Consider the following 24,789-nt stretch of genomic DNA (forward strand, 5'->3'; position numbering starts at 1 on the left):
CCTAGACTCTCCCACTTGTGGAAACATCCTCTCCACATCCACTCTATCCAAGCCTTTCATTATTCTGTATGTTTCAATGAGGTCCCCCCTTGTTCTTCTAAACTCCAGCGAGTACAGGCCCAGTGCCGTCAAACGTGCATCATATGTTAACCCACTCATTCCTGGGATCATTCTTGTAAACCTCCTCTGGACCCCCTCCAGAGCCAGCACATCCTTCCTCAGGTATGGTGCCCAAAACTGCTCATAATACTACAAATGTGATCTGACCAGTGCATTATAAAGTCTCAGCATTACATCCCAGTTTTCGTATTCTAGTCCTGTTGAAATGAATGTGAGCTTGTACCTTGGTTAATTCACAAAATGGGGATTAAGGGGAAACATCCACTTCCCTCTCCTCATCACTCACCTTTGTCACTTCCTCAAAAAGCTCAATCAAGTTAGAAACCATAGCCCTTTATCTTTTTATTTTAAACAGGCAGAAAAAAGGGATTTCAGTATATTCCACACTGCCGACATTTAGCTCATATTTATCCAAAACATACATTTACTACAGGATTTACAAGACTGTACAATTTGCAGGATAGTATAGCTGGAGCCGCAGAGAGTACATTACTGCAGCCATGTGATTCCTGTGGTGCCTGCTGGTCTCACACTGCCCCTGTGGTGCCTGCTGGTCTCACACTGCCCCTGTGGTGCCTGCTGGACACTCTGCCCCTGTGGTGCCTGCTGGACACTCTGCCCCGCTTGGGAAGGGTTTGACCAAAATGCACCTTCACCATTGCAGCTCGAGTCAGCGGAAGGTGGGGTGGACAATGATAGGAATTACCCAGGACAGTATGGGTTACACCCAGGCTAAACCCTCACACCCGGGACAGGGCAGGTTAGACCCAGGCTAAACCCTCACACCCGGGACAGGGCAGGTTAGACCCAGGCTAAACCCTCACATCCGGGACAGGGCAGGTTAGACCCAGGCTAAACCCTCACACCCGGGACAGGGTGGGTTAGACCCAGACTAATCGCATCCGGGACAGGGTGGGGTAGACCTACAGTAATCACACCCGGGACAGGACCGTCGGTGAATCGAGGACAGCAGCAAGCCGACTGTTCCTATGCCAGCGACAGTCTCGTTACAGCCACACCACCACCACCAACCTCCCGCGGGCAACCAGTTGGCCATTGAGCAGCATTTGAAAAGTGAAAGATCAGCAGACCAAACTGGTCTCAGTGACCGGGGCAGGGGTGGTGTGTTATCAGTGGTCACATAGTGGTGACTTCCAGTGGACCCTGGCTCTTCAGCTGCCACAGGGCAGCTCACTATTTCACCACAGATTTCCTTGCCTCAATGTTCTCCAGCCAGTGTTTAGCAGCAGTGGGGACACAGAGTGCACTGCAGTCACAGATCACTGCGACCTGCAGTAACGTCATGGCAACAAGCTCCTTCCCCACCTCCTTCAACAGTCCTCAGTCACAGCCCTCGGCCTGTTGCCCATGTCTACCCACGCTGGGCCAAAGGTGGTCAATGTAGAAGCGGTCTCAATGACCCAGAGTCTCTTCCAAAATGCCCTGTGGTGCTGCACTTGGGCAGGAGGCTATCTTGCCCTTGTCCCAGATCCTAGAGCATGAGGGAAAGATTGCAAGAGTGCTCTTGTGCAGACTACAATTGACCACGTGTACCCTCTCACCAACCCCCCGCTGTCCAGATGAGGCACGTGGCCACTCGAGCGGGCTGCCCCTGCATCCACAGCGCCGGTCACTGTACAAGTTCCAGAGAGGCCTCAGGCTTCCTGCTTTCAACAATGGGACCTGAAAACGAAGGCAACAAGTTCAATAAGCCCAGTAGTGTGAAGACAATGCCAGATGTGGTGACACCATAGTGTGAAGACAATGCCAGATGTGGTGACATCACATAGTGTGAAGACAATGCCAGATGTGGTGACATCACATAATGTGAAGACAATGCCAGATTTGGTGACATCACATAGTGTGAAGACAATGCCAGATGTGGTGACATCACATAGTGTGAAGACAATGCCAGATGTGGTGACATCACATAGTGTGAAGACAATGCCAGATGTGGTGACACCATAGTGTGAAGCCAATGCCAGATGTGGTGACATCATAGTGTGAAGATGCCAGATGTGGTGACACCATAGTGTGAAGACAATGCCAATGCCAGATGTGGTGACATCACATAGTGTGAAGACAATGCCAGATGTGGTGACACCATAATGTGAAGACAATGCCAATGCCAGATGTGGTGCCACCACATCTAGCCCCCCACCCGTCATCCCACGAGTTACACTATCCTCCTGCTTAGTTTCACTGTTCCCACCCCCTCATTATCACCTCTTCCACAGCTAACAATGGACCTTTGTGGGCTCCACCTTTCCTTGCTGGCCTTGATTTGTTCTTTTCATACCTTTTATTCTTTTGTTCTTTGTATCATTTCATGTTTCTAGTTCCCCCCTCCCCTGACTCTCAGAATGAGGAAGGGTCTCGACCCTAATCCTTTTCTCCAGAGATGCTGCCTGGCCCGCTGAGTTACTCCAGCACTCTATGTCCTTATCTTTGGTGAAACTGTTACTCACTTTGTGACACAATCCCCAGCACCATTTTGTAATTGGTAGTTTTAAATTCAGCAAGGGTTCTCCCACTGCTCCCCACCTTGCTCTCCGATGGCCCGCCAGAAACATTCCACCAGGTACCAATCACACCTGTCTCCGCAGAATTGCAGAGACTTGTGAATGTAGCACAGACCAGTCCCCCACCCCTCCATCCACACTTCACGCTGCCTCGGGAAAGCAGCCATTATAATCAAGGACCACTTACTTCTTCATTCCTTCTTCTCCCCTCTCCCGCCCGACAGAAGATATTAAAGCTGGGAAGGAATCAAGGGATATGGGGAGAAGGCAGGAACGGGGTACTGATTGTGGATGATCAATCATGATCACATTGAATGGCGGTGGTGCTGGCACAAAGGGCCGAATGGCCTCCTCCTGCACCTATTTTCTATGTTTCTAAAGGACGTACTACTGCATTCAGTAACAGCTTCCTCCCCACTGTCACCAGAACACTGAACAGACCTCTCATAAGCTCAGGGTACAGCGATCCTCACAGGTCGACCGCTGCAGGAACGGCAACTCCTCGGTGCTGACGCTAACGTGTAACCACAGCGTCTCCGGCCAAACCTCTGGTGATGTGCTCCACATCTGGAGTACGCTGCACCAAACAGCTGTGCGGTAGGTCATGGGGTGCGCTGGGAATGTGCTCCACATCTGGAAGACACTGCCCCAAACAGCTGTGCAGCAGATCTTGGGGTGCGCTGGGAATGTGCTCCACATCTGGAAGATGCTGCACCAAACAGCTGTGCGGTAGGTCATGGGGCGCACTGTGAATGTGCTCCACATCTGGAAGACACTTCCCAAACAGCTGTGCAGCAGGTTGTGGGGCGCACTGGGAATGTGCTGCAAGTAGCTTAAAATCACCAGCGTTAGAAAGGGAACCAGAGGGGACAGGAGCAGCGGCCACAGAGAGTGAAACACCCAGTCGTTGAGAGGTGGAGGGAGAGTGTAAAGACCAATGGAAAAGGGAACGTGTAGAGACAGGGAAATGAAGATCAATTCAAGTCAACTGTGATGTCTTGCAGGACTTCCCAGTCTGGGACATTACCTGAGGCAGGTGAGTATGGTGCAAGTTGGAAAGGAAGAGCGAGAACTAACACTGGTCCCCAGCCTTAAGCTGCCCCAAGCCTTTACCAGTCTTTACCTGCCCCCTGCCTTTACCTGCTCCCTGCCTTTACCAGCCTTCACCTGCCCCCTGCCTTTACCTGCCCCCTGCCTTTACCAGCCTTTACCAGCCTTCACCTGCCCCCTGCCTTTACCTGCCCCCTGCCTTTACCTGCCCCCTGCCTTTACCTGCCCCCTGCCTTTACCAGCCTTCACCTGCCCCCTGCCTTTGCCTGCCACTTTATCATCACATGTGACATGTCATGGTGAAACTCTTGTTTTGTGTACCACACACCGGGTGGCCACGTACAGGGTGCCGCCAAAGTTACAAAGTGGTCATTATGGTCCCCAATGGTCCCTCGTTGTTCAGGGTGGCCCCCCATGCTGTGTTCCCCTTTGTTCTCGCTGTTCTTTTGCTGCCCCCCTCCCCTCCAGCTGCTTCCCCCCTCCTGCCTCCTTGCTACCCCTTCCTGTCCCCCTCCAGCCGCTGACCCCCCTCCTCCAGCCCCCCCGGCCCCCCTCCTGCCCATGGCCCCCCTGCCTCTAGCCCCCCCCCAGAGCTGAAGGTTACCTTGTTGAGCCAGGCTGAGCTTGTTGAGCTGGGCGAGCAGCTCATCGTCCTCACCGAGGGAAGCAGCAGGTTCTGCATCGGCCGGCACATCTGGGAGCTGCAGCCCCTCCTGCAGCACATCTGGGGGCTGCGGCCCCTCCTGCAGCAGAGCATCCAGCTCAGCCTCCAAATCACTCGCGTCAGCTCCACCTGCATCAGCATGAAAGACAACACGTGAGCAGAGGTCCCTCACCATACGGTGCCCAGAGCCACCGACCGCCATCCCCACGCACACTTATATTAAACGCAGAGGCACCAGTGATTGGGAACGGCTCCAATTGTTCTGCTGGACATAGAGTGATAAGAGTGATACAGTGTGGAAACAGGCCCTTCATAGAGTCATAGAGTGATACAGTGTGGAAACAGGCCCTTCATAGAGTCATAGAGTGATACAGTGTGGAAACAGGCCCTTCATAGAGTGATACAGTGTGGAAACAGGCCCTTCATAGAGTCATAGAGTGATACAGTGTGGAAACAGGCCCTTCATAGAGTCATAGAGTGATACAGTGTGGAAACAGGCCCTTCATAGAGTCATAGAGTGATACAGTGTGGAAACAGGCCCTTCATAGAGTCATAGAGTGATACAGTGTGGAAACAGGCCCTTCATAGAGTCATAGAGTGATACAGTGTGGAAACAGGCCCTTCATAGAGTGATACAGTGTGGAAACAGGCCCTTCATAGAGTCATAGAGTGATACAGTGTGGAAACAGGCCCTTCATAGAGTGATACAGTGTGGAAACAGGCCCTTCATAGAGTGATACAGTGTGGAAACAGGCCCTTCAGCCCAACATGCCCACATCGGCCAACATGTCCAAGCAGCAGATCAACTTTTTTTTAAACCCCAAATTAGAGGAAGTGTTGGGAGGTTCCATCACAGGCTCGCAGAGCCTTGTTGAAGTAACGTGAGGTTGGGCAGGAGTTGTAGTGGTAAAGCTGCATTTGTTCGGATCCTGCAGCGTCCCTGAAGAATAGCAGTGGGTATTACACTGTGGGACAAGGGGAGGGGTCGGCGAGAGGCAATGTGGGGAGGAGGAAGCAAATAAACGCTGCAGGGTTAAAATCTCCACCATCCAGGAGTGAGCAGATGATCAAACAGCTCATCTCTGCTCAACACGACTTTAAGATAGACACAAAGTGCTGGAGTCACGCAGCAGGACAAGCAGCATCTCTGGAGAAGGAATGGGTGACGTTTCGGGTCGAGAGTCAAGAGTGTTTTATTGTCGTGTGTCCCAGGTAGAACAATGACATTCTTACTTGCAGCAGCACAACAAAATATGTGAACATAGTGCACTGTAAACAATATAATAAACGAGAGAGAAATAAACTTCAGTGTGTGTATATACATACTGACAAGTACACACATATATACATATACACACACACACACACATATATGACGCACACACAAAAAACAATGTTGAGACCCTTCTCAGACTGAGAGTCGGGAGAAATGGAAAAGAGAGACATAGACAATGATGTAGAGATGTCGAACAAATGAATGAAAGATATGCAAAAAAGTAACGATGATAAAGGGAACAGGCCATTCATTGTGAGGTGTTTGTGACCCGAAACGTCACCCATTCCTTCTCCCCAGAGATGCTGCCTGAGTTACTCCAGCATTTTGTGTCTATCTTCAGTTTAAACCAGCATCTGCAGTTCCTTCCTACGCATCATGCCTTTAGCTTCATTTAGAGATATAGCACGGAAACGGCCCCTTCGGCCCACACTGACCATCGATCACCTGTCCATACTGGTGCTAGCCCACTTTCTCATCCACTCCCTACACACTAGGGGCAATTTACAGAGAGCCGGTTGATCTACAAACTCGCACGTCTTTGGGATGTGGGAGGATACTGGAGCAGCCGGTACCATGGAGAACGTGTAAACTCCACTCAGGCAGTACCCAAGGTTAGGCTCGAACCCTGGTCACCGGCTGTGAGGCAGCAGCTCTACCCGCTGCACCACCGTGCCACATGGTTGGTTGAAGATATAAAACGAGAGGCAGGACTGGTGGAGCTAGAACCACAGCAGACACTTACAGAGCAGACGGGGAACAAGAACACACTCACCCACTGGAGGGTCACTAATGGGAACAACCAGGTTGGTATTTCTGAACCATTGTTCGGGAGGGGTTAGGGTGAACAGAAAGAATGTACGTCTGTGTAAAAGAAACATGTACAGGTCAACAAACAGAAGCTTACCCGCTACATCGAAGCTTTCACCAGCCAAAGTCTTCCTGATGTCATCCTGTGTTTCACAGAACTACAACGAGAGAGAGAGCGTTATTACCCCCAGGTCACGGCTGGCACCCACCCTCTGGCACGGGTGGGCCACACTCAATGCCACACCCACTCATGCCCCCCCAGCACAGCCACTGCCCATCAGCACACAGCAAGGCCATTCAGCCCACTGTACACACAAAATGCTGGAGCAACTCAGCGGGACAGGCAGCCTCTCTGGAGAGAAGGAATGGGTGACGTTTCGGCCCAAGACCATTCTTTCGGGATTCAGCCCACAGGCTCTGTGCTGGCTCTCACAGAATTCCGAACCCCCCCCTCCACCCCAAACCTATTCCACACCATGGACAGACTCACATCTGCTCTGCCACCAAACACCATCAATACACCCCCTACATTCACCCCACTGTTCCCTCAGATCCCCAGCAACCCCCCTCAACCAAACTCTCCCTGATTTTACTGTTGCCCAACTCTCCCAGTAGTTGGTTTGGGCAAGTTGGGCCGAAGGGCCCGTTTCCACACTGTATGACTCTTTGACTATGACCAGGGGCAATTTATTGCAGCTGATTAATTTCCATCTAGCAGCTCTGCCACATTGGGGAGTAAGCCGGTCCACTGGACAAAACCCACAGGGTTTCAGGGAGATCCTGCAAACTCCACACAGACAGCAGCGGGGGTAGGTCCCTGGGGGCCACCCATGCAGCCCTGTGATCTACCCTTCCCTCAAGCCCATGAACCCTCTGATTCACCTGCCCCCCACCCACACAGAGGCCGACTAACCCAGCAGCACAGCTTTGGGGTAAGGGAGGAAAGCAGATGCCCCACACAGCCACGGGGAAAATGAGTTGTGCGGTGACTCGAACAGGCAAACTCCACATAGACAGCAGCACAGGTGAGGATCAAAAGCTAGCCACGGGATGGAGCAGCAGTAAGAATGACACCCTGAGAGCCGTTCACTTCAAGTCATACAGCACGGAAACAGGCCCTTCGGCCCACCTTGGCCATAACCACCAACTTGGCGGTCCGGGCTAGTCTCATTTGCCTGCATTTGGGACCTGTCCTTCTAAACCTCTCCTGTCCATAAATTTGTTCAAACATCTGTTAAATTTCAACCAGTCCCTGCAAACCTGCACTGTCCCTGCCTGCTTCAAGGTCTCCACTTATTGTCCCTGTACCCAAAAAGACAAGGATCACTGGTCTTAATGACTACATGCCTGTCGCACTGACCTCTGTAGTCATGAAGACCTTTGAAAGACGTGCTGGCCCAGCTGAAAAACATCACAAACCCCCTGCTGGACCCACTGCAGTTTGCATACCGGGCCAATAGATCGGTGGATAACGCAGTCAACCTAGGCCAGCACTTCATCCTCCAGCACCTAGACCACAAGGGGACCTATGCCAGGATTCTGTTTGTGGACTTTAGCTCTGCGTTTAACACCATTGTGCCAGAGCTACTACACTACAAACTCTCCCAGCTGACTGTGCCTGAACCCCTCTGTCAGTGGATCATCAACTTCCTGACAGACAGGAAGCAGCATGTGAGGCTGGGAAAGCACATCTCGGACCCGCAGACCCTCAGCATAGGAGCTCCGCAAGGCTGCGTACTCTCCCCTCTCCTTTACTCTCTCGACACCAACGACTGCACCTCCACAGACTCCTCTGTCAAGCTCCTCAAGTTTGCGGATGACACAGCCCTGATTGGACTGATCCAGGATGGGGAGGAATCTGCCTACAGATGGGAAGTGACACAGCTGGCATCCTGGTGCCATCGCAACAACCTAGAGCTCAATGCTCTTATGACGGTGGAAATAATTGTAAACTTTCGAAGAGATCCCCCTCCCCTCCCCCCACTCACCATCAACAACACCACAGTCACATCTGTGGAGTCATTTAAGTTCCTTGGAACCATCATCTCCAGGGACCTTAAATGGGGGGGCCACCATCGACTCCACAGTCAAAAAGGCCCAACAGAGGATGTACTTCCTGCGGCAACTGAAGAAACACAATCTGCCACAGGCAATGATGGTCCAGTTCTATACTGCTATCATTGAGACCGTCCTCACCTTGTCCATCATGGTCTGGTTTGGCTCAGCCACCAAGCACGACATCCGGAGGCTGCAACGGATCGTTCGCACAGCTGAGAAGGTTGTTGGCTGCAACCTTCCCCCCATTGACAAACTGTACACTGCAAGGGCCAGGAAGTGAGCGGGCAAGATCATCTCTGACCCCTCTCACCCTGGCCACAAACTCTTCGAAGCACTTCCCTCTGGAAGGCGACTCCAGACTGTCAAAGCAGCCACAGCCAGACATAAAAACAGCTTTTTTCCACGAGTGATAGTTCTACTCAATAACCAAAGTCTGTAGTCTCTTTTTTGCTCTGATTTATTTTCACCAACAAGTTTAGTCCGTATGGTGTATCCTTATTGTTTTGATGTGTTTATGTTTTATTCTTAATTGTTAACTGCATGTTTGTGTTGTCATTTGTGAGCGGGGCACCAAGGCACATTCCTTGTATATGCACATCCTTGGCCAATAAACTTATTCATTCATTCATTCAATTTTTATTTTAGAGAAACAGTGCAGAAACAGGCCCTTCAGCCCACCGAGTCTGCACCGACCAGCGATCCCCGAACATTAACACTATCTACACACACTAAGGGCAATTTTCACTTATACAAAGTAGCCAATTAACCCACAAACCTGTACGTCTTTGGAGTGTGGGAGGAAACCAAAGATCTCAGAGAACATACAAACTCCGCACAGACAGCACCCGTAGTCGGGATCGAACCTGGGTCTCCGGTGCTGCAAGGGCTGTAAGGCAGCAACTCTACCGCTGCGCCACCGTGCGGTCTGTTTAGAGCTGTAATTGTATCTGCTTCTACAGCTTCCTCTGGCAGCTCACTGCACAGACGGACTACCCACTGAGTGAAAACATTGCCCCTGACTACACACATGAACCCCTCCTCACTCACCTTAACCCATGCCCTCTAGTTTTACAATCCTCTGCCCTGGCACAAAGACTGAAAGTCACAGTCAGTTTATCCTGGCTCCTTATGATCTTGTACACCTCAATAAGGTCATCCCTCGGTCTCCTACATTCCAAAGAATATTCCCAGCCTATCCAACCTCTTGTTACAACTCAAGCCCAAGTAACATCCTGGTGAATCGCTGCTGGACCCTCTCCAATGAGAGTCATAAAGTTATACAGTGTGGAAACAGGCCCTTCGGCCCTACTTGCCCACACTGAAAAACATGTCCTATCTACACGAGTCGCACCTGCCTGCGTTTGGCCCACATCCCTCGAATCCTGTCCTATCCATGTACATGTCCAATTGTTTCTTCAATGTCTCAACTATCTCCTCTGGCACCTCGTTCCATACACCCACCACCCTTTGTGTGAAAAATGTCATCCATCCTTTATCTGTAAAGCCACCCACTTTTGTATTATCTGCACATTTGCTGATCTTGCCAGGTCAGTTCTCATCCAAATCATTGATATAGATAGACTAATGACATCCTTCCTTCAGCCATCTCCAAAGACGTGCAGGTTTGTAGGTTAATTGGCTTGGTGTATGTGTAAATTGTCCCTAGTGTGTGTAGGATAGTGTTAATGTGTGGGGATCGCTAGTCGGCGTGGACTCAGTGAGCTGAAGGGCCTGTTTTCGCGCTGTCTCTCTAAACTAAACATTTACTGCTCAAGTACTGCTCTGTTTCTGCTGAGAGAATATGAGCAGAACCGACTAACTTAAAAAGCAGATAAAGATCTCTGGATTGCTACCTGAACCTTGAGCAAACTGGCATAGGGTCAATAAGATTAGAGAGTTAAATGCATGACTCAAAGACTGGTGTGGTAGAAGTGGGTTTGAATTTGTGGGGCATTGGCATCAGTATTGGGGAGGGAGGGAGCTGGCCTCCACCAGAACTCTGCTGGGACCAGGAATGAGCGGGTTACATATGTGGAGCGTTTGACGGCACTGGGCCTGTACCCGCTGGAGTTTAGAAGGATGAGGGGGGACCTCATTGGAAACTTACTGAATAGTGAAAGACCTGGATAAATTGGATGTGGGGAGGATGTTTCCACTAGTGGGAGAGTCTAGGACCAGAGGCCATAGCCTCACAATAAAAGGTTGCACCTTTAGAAAAGAGATGAGGAGGAATTTCTTTAGTCAGAGGGTGGTGAATCTGTGGAATTAATTGCCAGACAGCTGTGGAGGCTACGCCATTGGGTATTTTTAAAGCAGAGATTGATAACTTCTTGATTAGTAAGATGTCAAAGCTACTGCGGAGAATGGAGAATAGGGTTAAGAGGGAAAAACAGATCAGCCATGATTGAACGGCATAGACTAGATGGGCCGAATGGCCAAATTCTGCACCTATGACTTATAAACCTGAATCACACAATTAGGGTTGTAGATAAGGCTTTAAACTAAATAGACTCTTCCAAACCATAAGGCCATTCGGCCCATCAAGTCTACTCCGCCATTCGATCATAGCTGATCTATCTCTCCCTCATAACCCCATTCTCCTGCCTTCTCCCCATAACCTCTGACACCTGTACCAATCAAGAATCTAGGTTACCTACTCATTCCTGGGATCATTCTTATAAACCTCCTCAGGACCCTCTCCAGAGCCAGCACATCCTCCCTCAGATATGGTGCCCAAAATTGATCACAAAATTCCAAATGTGGCCTGACCAGCGCCTTATAGAGGCTCAGCTTTACATCCCAGTGCTCCTCAGATCTCAGCTCCCTTGGCCTGCTCCTCCAGGCAGGGCCTTGACCCTGAGCTTCATGAGCACGGGCAACCTTGGCCTGCTCCTCCAGGCAGGGCCTGACCCTGACAGTACGGGCAACCTTGGCCTGCTCCTCCTGGCAGGGCCCGACCCTGACAGCACGGGCAACCTTGGCCTGCTCCTCCAGGCAGGGCCTGACCCTGACAGTACGGGCAACATGAAGCCACTCACCTGCTCGATCTCATCCATCAGGTTCTCCACTTTCTCCACACTCACATCTTTCATCGACAGCCTCAGAGCCCCGAGCCCAGCCTGATAAGCTTCAACAACCTGTCAAATTGCACAACAATCGACAAATTACCTCAACAGTCAGAGAGAAGCAACGGGCTCTACACACCAGCCTCACTGCACCAGAGACCCGGGTTCGATCCGGACCTCATGTGCTGTCTGTGTGGAGTTTGCATGTTCTCCCTGTGACCGTGTGGGTTTCCTCCAGATACTTGGGTTTCCTCCCACATTCCAAAGACATGCGGGTTTAAAGAGAAGAAATGGGTGACGTTTTGGGTCGAGACCCTTCATCAGGCTGATGTCAGGGGAAGGGGTGGGACAGAGATAGAATGTAGTCAGAGACAGTAAGACAGTGGGAAAACTGGGAAGGGGGAGGGGATGGAGAGAGAGCAAAAGCAAGGGGCTATTTGAAGTAAGAGAAGTCAATGTCCATACTGCTGGGGTGTAAGCTACCCAAGCAAAATATGAGGTATTGTTCCTCCAATTTGCGCTGGGCTTCACTCTGACAATGGAGGAGGCCCAGGACAGAAAGGTCAGATTGGGAATGGGAGGGAGAGTAAAAGTGATGAGCAACTGGGAAATCAGGTAGATTAAGGCAGACTGAGTGGAGGTGTTCAGCAAAACGATCGCCGAGCCTGCGCTTGGTCTCGCCGATACACAGGGGTTGACACCTGGAACAGCGGATACAATAGATGAGGTTGGAGGAGGTGCAAGTGAACCCCTGCCTTACCTGAAAAGACATTTGGGATCCTTGGATGGAGTCAAAGGGGGAGGTATAGGGACAGGTGTTGCATCTCCTGTGGTTGCAGGGAAAGTACCTGGGATAGGGCGGTTTGGGTTGGAAGGGACGAGTTGACCAGGGAGTTGCGGAGGGAACGGTCTCTGTGGAAAGCAGAAAGGGGTGGAGATGGGAAGATGTGGCCAGCAGTGGGATCCCATTGGAGGTGGCAAAAATGTCGGGAGGATTATATGCTGTATGCGACGGCTGATGGGGTGGACGGTGAGGACAAGTTTAAGGCTGGGATAAAGTGTCTTAAAACGAACTTGAGGAGAACATTTTTATTCTACGATAAAGAGAATTGTGGCTATCTGGAACACTCCACCAGGGAGGTCATAGAGTCATTGAGTGATACAGCATGGAAACAGGCCCTTCAGATAGATAGAGCTCCTAATGATAGTGGAGTCAGGGGGTATGGGGAGAGGGCAGGAACGGGGTACTGATTGTGAATGATCACATTGAATGGCGGTGTTGGCTCAAAGGGCCGAATGGCCTACTCCTGCACCTATTGTCTATTGAGCCCAACTTGCCCACATCGGCCAACATATCCCAGCTACACTAGTCCCACCTGCCCGTGTTTGGTCCATATCCCTCCAAACCTGTCCTATCCATGTACCTGTCTAACTGTTCCTTAAACATTGGGATAGTCCCAGCCTCAACTACCTCCTCTGGCAGCTTGTTCCATACAACCACCACCCTTTGTGAAAAAGTTACCCCTCAGACTCTGATAAAATCTTTTCCCCTTCACCTTAAACCTATGTCCTCTGGTCCACGATTTCCCTACTTTGGGCAAGAGACTCTACCCGATCTATTCCTCTCATGATTCTATATACCTCTATAAGATCACTCCTCATCCTCCTGCGCTCCAAGGAATAGAGTCCCAGCCTACTCAACTTCTCCCTATAGCTCACACCCTCTAGTCCTGGCAACATCCTCGTAAAACTTCTCTGTACCCTTTCCAGCTTGACCACATCTTTGGTGGAGGTGGTGGGGGCAATTGCAATGACTGTGTTTATGGGGCATTTAGACATGGCGGGATGGAGTGGACCAAGGGCCCATTTCTGTGCTGTACAATTCCACTGTGCTTATTGCTGTCTTTATCTGTAATGGAACCCATTCGATATTGAATACATTATTGAATTAATTATTGAATCTCAACGGGCCAGGCAGCATCTGGGAAGGGAATGGACAGCTGATGTTTTAGGTCGAGACCCTACCTCAGACTTTAGATACAGTGCAGAAACAGACCCTTCGGCCAACCGAGCCCACACTGACCAGTGATCACCTACACAAACTAGGGGCAATTTTACAACCTACCAAAGCCAATTAACCAACAAATCTGCACGTCTTGGGAGTGTGGGAGGAAACCGGAGCACACAAAGAAAACCCATGAGGTCACAGGGAGAACGCACAAACTCTGTACAGGCCGCACTCATAGGTAGGATTAAATTGGATCTCAGGTGCAGCAACTCGACCGCTGCGCCACCGTGCCACACGTGCTTAAGATTCCAACTCCTGCAGTCTCTTGTGTATCCGTTCATTTCTGAGCTTGAACCAGCAGTTCAGCTCTGCTGAAACATGCAGGCAGCGCCCAGAAATACCGTGAAGAGCAAGCAAAAAATTAACTGGATAAATAAGACACAAAGTGCTGGAGTAACTCAGCGGCCCAGGCAGCCTCCCTGGAGAACATGGGTGGGCGACGTTTCAGGTCAGGACCCTTCTTCAGACTGAGTAACGTCGAGGAGGCAGAAGGTAATGGGGATTCACATGATCCGAGACAAAGGGAATAAGTAAACATCATCCATGCTCAGGTACGCTCAGCTCACCAAAGGGAAGGGAGACTTTGTCACCACAGGATCATACAACATGGAGAATGGCCCTTCGGCCCAACTTATAATTATGAGGGACCCCAGCAACGGACTGTTCCAGCTGCTAGTCAAGCAAACGCCTCCGCTGTCACGCTGTGAAAACAGAGAGGATGAGACGGAGTTTCTTCCCACAGGCCATCAGGACTATTAACTATTATATCTCCAGGGACTAAATTTTCTTTTCTGTATTAATTTTAATTTGTATGCTGAAATTGTAATTTATTTATTTTTGCACAATCCACAGGCATTGCCACTTTCATTTCACTGCACATCGTGTATGTGTACGTGACAAATAAACTTGACTTGAACTTGCCCATGCCGCCATCTCACGAGGGTCTCAGTTCTGGGATACATGCAGACACTACTCCAGTCTCTGGGCCATGCTCAAGGTATAGGTGTTCCTAGCGTACACGTGACCATGAACGTCGGCGGCACGGAGCTCCGTTTACCCGACGTTAACGCAGCAGTTTCCAACATTATCCTTTCGCAATGGCCAAAGGGAGACAGGAGCAAAATCCTTCATTACCTTGAGGTCAGTCTGGGAGGAGCGAATGCGATCGAGGATGGTGTCAATCGTATCAAGCTTTGCGTGGATATCTTCCAGTTGTTTAAAAGCTCTCTTGTTCATTTTCAGAGATTTCAGTGCCTTAAATGGAAAGGTGCAGCAAAGACAGTACAGCTGGGACACAGGTCTTCCCCACACCCCCCCCCCCCCCCCCCCCCCAGACAGCCCCAAACCCTGGCCTGGTTCATGCTGACCACGGCACTCCCCACTCTCCCTCTGGTTTCTCTGCTGCCTCATCAACGTAGCACGGTACAAAACGCAGCACCTACTGGAACACAACTACACGCCCAATTGTGTGTTTCACTTATTTCTGCTGGCTGACATCGATACATTGAGGCTCCAGAAAGATATAAATGGAGCAGTTTATAGGTACAAACATGCCAAATGGGAGGAAATGCATTTTAAAAGAGCCAACCAGGCATAACAATACATAAGGAGCAGTAGCAGGGGTACGCTGACGACTTCTTGAACACGTGCAACGCTAGTCTTGCTGCCTTACAGCAGCAGAGGCCCGGGTTCGATCCTGACTCCGGGTGCTGTCTGTACGGTGTTGGTACGTTCTCCCCGTGACCGTGTGGGTTTTCTCTGGGTGCTACGGTTTCCTCCCACACTTCAAAGACATGCACAGGTTTGTAGGTTACCAAAGATAGACACAAAATGCTGGAGAAACTCAGTGAGTCAGGCAGCATCTGCGGAGAAAAAGAATGGGTGACTTTTTCTGGTCGGGAACCTTCCCTAGTCTGAAGAAGGGTCCCGACCCGCTGAGTTATTCCAGCACTGTGTCTATCTTCGGTAAATTGTCCCGAAAATGTAGGATTGTTCTAGTATATGAGGTGATCGTTGGTCAGCACGGACTTGCTGAGCCGAAGGGCCTGTTTGCGCACTCTATCTCTAAAGGTCTTGGACACAGTCTAAGAATAAAGGGGAGGCCATTTAAAACTGAGGTGAGAAGAAACTTTTTCACTCAGAGTGTTGTGAATTTGTGGAATTGTTCTACGCCACACATTTAGTCTAGAGATACAGTGATCACCTTGTATACCAATTCTATCCTACACACACTAGGGACAATTTACAGACGCCAATTAACCTACAAACCTGCACATTTTTGTAATGTGGAAGGAAACAGGGGCACCCAGAGAAAACCACACGGTCACGGAGAACGTACAAACTCCGTACAAACAGCACCCGTAGTCTGGATCAAACCCAGGTCCCTGGCGCTGTCTGGCAGAAACTCTACCGCTGCGCCACTGTGCGAACTATAAAATAATGACAGCATATTTATTTTGAGGGGAAATTCAGAGCAGACCAATCACCTCTGAAGCAAGCGGGTGGACAAATGATTTACCAGCACGACAGTGAGGTATACTGCTCTGGTCAGCAAGCAGAAACTTGGTGAACTTTTCTGTCCTTCCTCGACAGTCACTGCATTCAGTCACTACGACAAATTCTTGATTAGAACAGGTGTCAAGGGTTATGGGGAGAAGGCAGGAAAATGGGATTAGGAGGCAGAGATCAGCCGTGATTGAATGGCGGAGTAGACTCGATGGGCTGAATGGCCTAATTCTACTCCTATAACTTGTGACCCGGCTCAGTTCTCCCGACAGAGAGGATGCTGCTAAGCATCTGGCTATTTACTGCACACTTTCCTCTCGCACTTGACCGGCCAAAATGTGACCTCCGGTGCTGCAAAGGATCTGCACCCACCCAGGGTGATCAGCTCCGCAACAAATCCACCTCAGATGTAAGTGTAAACTACAGCACCCACACCAGCAGCAGCATGGCACCACCCGCTCTCACACCCGGGCAATGGCCCGAGCAGGAGGAGGAATCTCTTTAGTCAGAGGGTGGTAAATCTGTGGAATTCTTTGCCACACACGGCTGTGGAGGCCAAGTCAGAGAATATTTTTTAAGGCAGAGATAGATAGATTCGTGATTAGTACAGGTGTCAGAGGTCATAGGGAGATGGCAGGAGAATGGGGTTAGGAGGGAGAGATAGATCAGCCATGATTGAATGGCGGAGTAGACTTGATGGGCTGAATAGTCTTATTCTGCTCCTATCACTTTTGAAGAACAAAGCCGGGTGGCGCCAGCAATGGCTGCCTTGCCAACAGTCTGTCTGTCCTTTCTTTCCTTTGTGTTTAATAGTATGTGTTAAATGTATATTTTTAATGTTCTTTAGCTTGTTTTGTGTGTGGGGGGGAAACTTTTTCTGATCTCTTACCTTTACGGAGATGCGATTTTTTCCGCATCGTATCTCCGTCCGCAGCTGCCTAACATCGAGGAGTTGCTGGCCTTTGCTGGAGACCGACTTCGAGAAGCTCCACCGCGGACTTTAGCACCGCAGAGCCCGCGATCCCTTTGCCAGGGATCGACCTCACAGCTCCAACCGCGGGTGCTTGCGGACTTAACATCACGGAGCCCGCAGCCTCTGGTCAGAGACCAACTTCCGAGACTCCAAGCCGCGGGAGTTTCAACCGCCGGCTGCGGGAGCTTCGACCGCCGGCTGCGGGAGCTTCGATCGCCCCGACAGATGGTTCGACTGCTCTGACCACGGGACAATAAAGAGGAAGAAGTTTGGACTTTTTTTGCCTTCCATCAGTGAGGAATGTGGGGATTCCGCTGTGGTGGATGTTTATGTTAACTTTTATTTAATTGCTTTTTTTCCGCATGGCTGCGTGGTAATTCACATATCACCGTACCTTAATTGGTACACATGACAATAAAAGACCGTTGAACGTTACCGGCAGAATGGACTAACACATCCCTCACTCACCAGATGCTTTTTACCAGCTCTGATATGCCTCCTTGCCTCCTCCTTGTAGCTGCAAAGAAAAATACATTTTAAAATAAATGGTTGCTCTGCTGCCTTATTTCTTTAAACAAAACAATGATTTAGTTTCCTTCCCTTTATTTTCACACAAGCTCTGCATCTTCTGATAGGGTCATGGAGTCATGCAGCATGGAAACAGGCTCTTCGGCCCATTTCATCCATGCCAACCAAGATGCCCCATCAAGCTAGTCCCATTTGCCCACATTTGGCTCGTATCCCTTTTAACCCTTCTTATCCATGTACCTGTCTTTTAAACGCTGTTATATGCCTGCCTCAACTACCTCCTCTGACAGCACGTTCCATACACCCACCACTCCGCATGAAACAGTTGCCTCTCAGGTTCCTATTAAATCTTGCCCCTCTCTCCTCAAACCCCACTCCTTTGGTTCCTCATTCCTCGACTTTGGGTAAAAGACACTGCGCATTTACCCTGTCAATTCCCCATGATCTTATACACCTCTATAAGATCACACTCAGCCTGCTGTGCTCCAAGGAGTAAAGTCTTAGCCTGCCCAATCTCTCCCTGTAGCTCAGCTCCTTAACTCCTGGTGACATGCTCGTAAATCTTCTCTGCAATGGTTGCAGCTTAACTACATCCTTCCTATAGCAGGGTGACCCAAACCCAAAGACAGTCCAGTCCTCCAAGTGTGGCCTCACCAACACTCGTCACACAACCGCAACAAGCAAAGGTTAATGGAAGAAGTGCACTGCATGAAAGGTTCAGCCCATCGCAGTTAGGAGAAGTTCAACAGAGCTCTCTCCCTGACCATGGTCTGATGGCAGCAGCTGGAACTGTGAGACATCCTGCATGGTCAAGCCTCCCTCTGCCCACCACACCAGTATACTGTAAGTAGCAGAATCTTTTACAGCATTGATGTACAGAGGGATTGAAGGGTGCAAGTTCATAGCTCCCCAGAAGTAGCAACACAAATAGACATAGTGGTGCACCAGGGTTATGGTACGCTTATCTTCACTGGTCAGGGCATTGAGCAAAGAAGTTGGGAACTCTCCTGAGATGCTGCTTGACCCGCTGAGTTACTCCAGCATTTTGTGATATCTTCGATTTGTACCAACATCTGCAGTTATTTTGTCACGTTGCAGCAAAATAAAAGTTCAGTTGGGAGTATTGTGCACAGTTCTGGTTATCACATTACAGGAAGGATGTGAAGGCTTACGAGACGGTGCAGCAGAGGTTTACCAGGGTGTTGGCGAATTAGAGTATTAGCTAGAAGGAGAGGTTGGGCAAACTTGGATAGACACACAATGCTGGAGTAACTCAGCGGGACAGGCAGCATCTCTGGAGAGAAGGAGTGGGTGATGTTTCGGGTTGAGACCCTTCTTCAGCTTCTCTCAGGGTCCGAAGAAGGGTCTCGACCCGAAACGTCACCCATACCTTCTCTGCAGAGATGCTGCCTGTCCTGCTGAGTTACTCCAGCATTTTGTGACTATCTTCGGTTTAAACCTGCACCCGTAGTTCCTCCTGCAGATTTGGACAAACGTGGATTGCTTTGCCTTAAGCACTGGAGGCTGAGGGGAGACCTGGTAAAAGTTTATAAAGCTATAAAGAGACATACATACATACATTACAAAATCAAAGTCTATTTTCCAGAGTGGGAATGTCAAGTACTAGAGGGGATAGCGTTAACGTGAGAGGGGTAAAGTTAAAAGCACAGGAACAGGCTCTTCGGCCCACGATGTCCATGCCGAACATGAAGCCATGTTAAACTAATCTCTGCCAGCACATGGTCCATATCCACCAAGCTGTTGTTGTTTCTGTACAGAGTGTGGGTGTCTGAACTTGCTGCCAAGGGGTGGCAGTGAAAACTGAAACAACAGCAAATTAAGAGGCTTTTGGACGGACAGATGAACGGGCAGGGAACGGAGGGATAGTGACCATTTGCAGGCAGTTGGGTTTAGATTGAGCCACACAGACACTGTGGGCTGAAGGGCCTGTACTTGTGCTACTGTTTAATGTTCCACATAACAAACATATTCCAGATTGGTACTGTGCCCAATAGACACCCCAGGGTGGAAACACAAACACTGACGGAGCAGCAGAGCGGGCGATAGTGGAGTGGTCCTGCCGTACCCGTCAGCCTCTTGCGACAGTGTCTCGGCCTTCTGTGACATCATCTTCTCACAGTTCATCAGGTGGTACACGCCAACGTCCACCTCCGTCACCACCACAGGCTTGTTGCTGCCAGGGTGGGCAAGCTTCACAATCTGCACGCCAGAGGAAAGAGAGAGGTTGAGAGGGCACCACCACAGCCACTGCCAGCAAACCGGTCTGACCTGCACGCTGTCATACCAGGCGAGACATCAAACCCAGCTTACACCAACCTCTGGGCAGACGATCTCCGGTGAAACCATACCCACCCGAGTGCAATTTACCCTGGGATGTTTGGTGGAAGTGCAGGGAATGCTGTGTTCATGGAGGGGCACTGGGAGCACATGAAAGGGAGAGGGTCAGGCATGGTATACTCTGCTTCCAACACACACTGTCCCTGCTCTAGAAACTCCCTCTGGGAGACTACAGGGGGGATTGGATGTGTTGGAGGATTTATATCTACCATGTCCACGTTGATAGACACAAAATGCTGGAGCAACTCAGCGGGTCAGGCAGCATCCCTGGAGAGAAGGAATGGGTGACGTTTTGGGTTGAGACCCTTCTTCAGACTGATGTCAGGGGAGGGGGCGGGACAAAGTCCTTCTCTCCAGGGATGCTGCCTGACCCGCTGAGTTGCTCCAGCATTTAGTGTCTACCTTGGATAGAAAATTGGCTTAATTGAAGGAAGTAGAGGGTGGAAGGGTGTTTTTGGGAATTGAGGCTTGTCACTAGTGGTGTGCCGCGTGGATCTGTTGCTGGGCCCCATTGCTGTTGTCAATGATTTGGATGAGAACGTACAAGGCATTATTGGTACGTTTGTAGATGACACTAAAGTGGGTGGTATTGATCAAAAATTACAGCAGGATCTTGATCACCTGGCAAGGGAGGCTTTGTGGAATAGTTAATGGAATTTAACACAGATAAGTCAAACCAGGACAAGACCTTTACAGTGAATGGCAGGGCCCCAGGGAGTGTTGTAGAGCAGAGCGATCTAGGAATGCAGGTACTAGGTTTCATGAAAGTGGTGTCACAGGTGGGTAGAGTGGTCAAGAAGGCTTTCTGCACATTGGCCTTCATCAGTCAGGGTATTGAGTATAGATGTTAGGATGTTATGTTCCAGTTGTACAAGATGTTGGTGAGGCCACATTTGGAGTATTGTGTTCCGTTTTGGCCATTCTGCTATAGTAAAGATGTTGTTAAGCTGGAAAGGGTACAGACAAGATCGACAAGGATGTTTCCGGGACTCGAGTGCCCGAGCTGTAGGGAGAAGTTAGGCAGGCTTGGACTTAATTCCATGGAGCTCAGAAGGTTGAGGTGTATAAGATTTTAAGGCGAGTAGATGCACACAGTCCTTCACCTGGAGGAGAGGAATCAAGAACCAGAGGAAAGGTTTAAGGCGAGAAGGTAAAGATTTAATAGGAACCTGAGGGGCAACATTTTCCCAAGGTGGTGGGTATATGGAATGAGCTGCCAGGGGAGGTGGCCGAGGCAGGTACTACAATCACATTTAAAAGACATCTGGACAGGTACATGGACAGGAAAGGTTTAGAGGGATATGGGCCAAATGTAGATGTGGAACTAGTGTAGATGGGACAGCCTGGTCAGCATGGGAAAGTTGGGCTGAAGGGCCCGTTTCCGTGCTGAATGATTTGGAACAAAGTAACAAGTAATCAGTCCCACGCTTGGATCAGAAAAAAAAGTCACGAAGCGCTGGAGTAACTCAGCGGCTCAGGCAGCATCTATGGAGAACGTGGATAGGTGACGTTTCAGGGTGTTGGAGTAATTCAGCAGGTCAGGCAGCATCTCTGGAGAACATGGATAGGTGACGTTTCGGGTTGGGACTCTTCTTCAGTGATTGTGGGGGGTGGAGGGAGAAAGCTGGAAGAGAGGAGGGAGGACAGAGCCTGCTGAGTGATCGCATACAGGCAGGGAGGGGAGGATGACATATTTGGATCTCATCACACGTTGAGCAAGAGTTTGAGCTTGTTTTAGCATGGGACAGACACGCAGAGTAGGTGTAATATTGTTTATCTGCTCACACAGTGCAGATATTACTGATAATGACAGATTTTATTGACCATCCCTAATTACCCGTGAAGGAGGAGGCTGGAGTCCACCACACTGCTGGATCTGACTGGATAAGGAAGGCAAATTCCTTCCTTTAAAGGATGTTTGTGAAGCAGGCTGTCACTGGGAATAGTTTATTAATTCAAGATAAGCAGGGTTCAGATGAAGAGTATATAGCAATGTGAAAGTACTGACCTGCTGCCCTGGTGGGCCCAGTGTGGGCACAGCCCAGCAGATGCACACTTGAGTGGCCACCCTGTCCAGCGCCCTCCCTCCAGTGCCCACACCCCGAGTGCCCGCCCACCCTCCAGCACCCTGCGCACCCTCCAGCGCCCACACCCCGTGCCCGCCCACCCTCCAGCACCCTGCGCACCCTCCAGTGCCCCCGTGCACCCTCCAGTGCCCACACCCCGAGTGCCCGCCCACCCTCCAGCAAGCACCCTCCAGCGCCCACACATCCTCCAGCGCCCACATCCTCCAGCGCCCACGCATCCTCCAGCGCCCACGCATCCTCCAGCGCCCACGCATCCTCCAGCGCCCACACACCCTCCAGCGCCCACACACCCTCCAGCGCCCACACACCCTCCAGCGCCCACACACCCTCCAGCGCCCACACACCCTCCAGCGCCCACACACCCTCCAGCGCCCACACACCCTCCAGCGCCCACACATCCTCCAGCGCCCACACATCCTCCAGCGCCCACGATGCCAGCGCCCACACCCCGAATGCCCTCCCCCCCTGCCCTTACCCTGTCCCCGTCAAGTTCAGCCACCGCCACTTTCTTGTCCTTCTGGAGCTGCACCAGGCACAGGCAGAAGGTCTTCTCGTCCTCGCACACCCCCCGACACTCCTGCTGCAGCGCCGACAGGGCCGCCACCGGGTACAACGCGTCGAGGGAACGCTGGCACAGCCGCAGAACCTCAGCCGCCTTGTCCTGGAGAACGGGGCAGAGGGCAGCAGGTCAGTGTGGGGGCGGGGGAGATGGTGGGGCAATGGGCGGGGGGCAGAGAGCAGTGTGGGGGCTGGGGAGATGGTGGGGGCAATGGGCAGGGCAGTGTGGGGCCTGGGGAGATGGTGGGGGCAATGGGCAGGGGGCAATAGGCAGGGGGCAATGGGCAGGGGGCAATGGGCAGGGGGCAATGGGCAGGGGGCAATGGGCAGGGGGCAATGGGCAGGGGGCAATGGGCAGGGGGCAATGGGCAGGGGGCAATGGGCAGGGGGCAATGGGCAGGGGGCAATGGGCAGGGGGCAATGGGCAGGGGGCAATGGGCAGGGGGCAATGGGCAGGGGGCAATGGGCAGGGGGCAATGGGCAGGGGGCAATGGGCAGGGGGCAATGGGCAGGGGGCAATGGGCAGGGGGCAATGGGCAGGGGGCAATGGGCAGGGGGCAGGGAGCAGTGTGGGGGATGGGGAGATGGTGGGGGCAATGGGCAGAGGGCAGTGTGGGGGCTGGGGAGATGGTAGGGGCAATGGGCACGGGGCAGTGTGGGAGATGATGGGGGCAATGGGCAGGGGGCAGTGTGGGGGCTGGGGAGATGGTGGGGGCAGGGGGCAGTGTGGGGGTTGGGGAGATGGTGGGGGCAATGGGCAGAGGCAGTGCAAGATCCACAGCCAGACCGGGGGCGGACTGCCCCTTGCTCACCACCCAGCTCTCTCCACACAACAATAATTAGTCTGTAGAAGGGTCCCGACTCAAAACATCACCTCTCCTGGGATGCTGCCTGACTCACTGAGTTATTCCAGCACTTTGTGTGTTGCACCTGAACCCACAGATGTGCCAGGTGGGGGCAGGAGGTGAGGGAGTCCCTCTGCAGGCCAGCTTTGCCCCCAGTGCTGTCTGTGGCCGTCACCTCACACATACTTATTGCGGGGTTCATGCATCAGCATGGAGTCAGAGCAGAATGTGGTTGCACAGGCTTGGAGTGCGGTGGAATGTGGACAAAGAGGGCAGACAACAAGTCTGCTACTACATCTCTGGCTGTGCAGTCACACGATAGTCATCGTTACAAATTACCAACATTAATTATTCCCCCTGAAAACTCTCAAGACCTGTGCCCCACAAGGATGTGTTCTCAGCGCTTACTACATGCCTCATGCACTCACAGCTGTGCGGCCAACTTGCTCCAACTACATCTACAAGTTGTGAAGGAAGAAATTGCAGATGCTGGTTTAAACAAAAGATAGACACAAAAAGCTGGAGTAACTCAGCGGGACAGACAGCATCGCTGGAGATAAGGAACAGGTGTCAGGACAACAACCCCCCTCCCTTCAGTATCTGCAAGATGAAGGAGCTAGTTATTACTTCAGGAAGTTCTTCTGAAGAAGGGTTTCGACCCGAAATGTCACCCATTCCTTCTCTCCAGAGATGCTGCCTGTCCCGCTGAGTTACTCCAGCTTTTTGTGTGTATCTCCATCTACAAGTTTGCAGATGTGGTGGGCCGGATCTCGAACAAGATGAGGCCAAGTACAGGAAGGAGATAGAGAACTTAGTGACATGGTGTCAGGACAACAACCCCCCCCCTGTAAGATGAAGGAGCTGGTTATTACTTCAGGAAGTGAAGTGGAGTACTTGCTCCGATCACCATCAATGGTGCCGAGGCAGAGATGATCTGGAGCATCAAGTTCCTAGGTGTAAATATCATCAATTTGTTCTGGTCCAACCACATTGACGCCAAGGCCAATAAAACCCAGCAACACCTCGACTCAAAAGACTCAAGACATTTGGCATACCTCCAATTAGCCTCTACAATTTCTATAGATGCCCTATAGAAAGCATCCTATTGGGATGTATCACAACTTAAGTGTGTCGGAAAGAACTGTAGATGCTGGCTTACATCGAAGATAGACACAAAATGCTGGAGTAACTCAGCAGGTCAGACAGCATCTCTGGAGAAAAGGAATAGGTGATGTTTTGTGACAAGACCCTACTTCAGACTGAGAGTCAGGGGAGAGGCAAACTAATGGTATGAAAAGGTACAAA

The 24,789-nt window shown here is 51.0% G+C and overlaps 1 protein-coding gene across 1 annotated transcript in view; it reads right to left on the reverse strand.

The window, feature by feature from the left end:
• Nucleotides 1-455: 455 nt before the first annotated feature.
• Nucleotides 456-24,789, reverse strand: part of chmp7 (charged multivesicular body protein 7) — a 33,403-nt gene continuing 9,069 nt past the window's right edge. Inside the window, exons 3-10 of the mRNA XM_078428897.1 lie at nt 22,557-22,742; nt 19,723-19,856; nt 17,577-17,625; nt 14,765-14,884; nt 11,536-11,634; nt 6,537-6,597; nt 4,297-4,485; nt 456-1,803 (exon numbers count right to left, since the gene is read on the reverse strand). Coding sequence (XP_078285023.1) covers nt 1,751-1,803; nt 4,297-4,485; nt 6,537-6,597; nt 11,536-11,634; nt 14,765-14,884; nt 17,577-17,625; nt 19,723-19,856; nt 22,557-22,742 — 891 coding nt within the window. The 3' untranslated portion in view covers nt 456-1,750. The remainder of the gene's footprint in view (nt 1,804-4,296; nt 4,486-6,536; nt 6,598-11,535; nt 11,635-14,764; nt 14,885-17,576; nt 17,626-19,722; nt 19,857-22,556; nt 22,743-24,789) is intronic.

Source organism: Rhinoraja longicauda, chromosome 36 (assembly GCF_053455715.1).
Source record: "Rhinoraja longicauda isolate Sanriku21f chromosome 36, sRhiLon1.1, whole genome shotgun sequence".
Taxonomy (NCBI): Eukaryota; Metazoa; Chordata; class Chondrichthyes; order Rajiformes; family Arhynchobatidae; genus Rhinoraja; species Rhinoraja longicauda.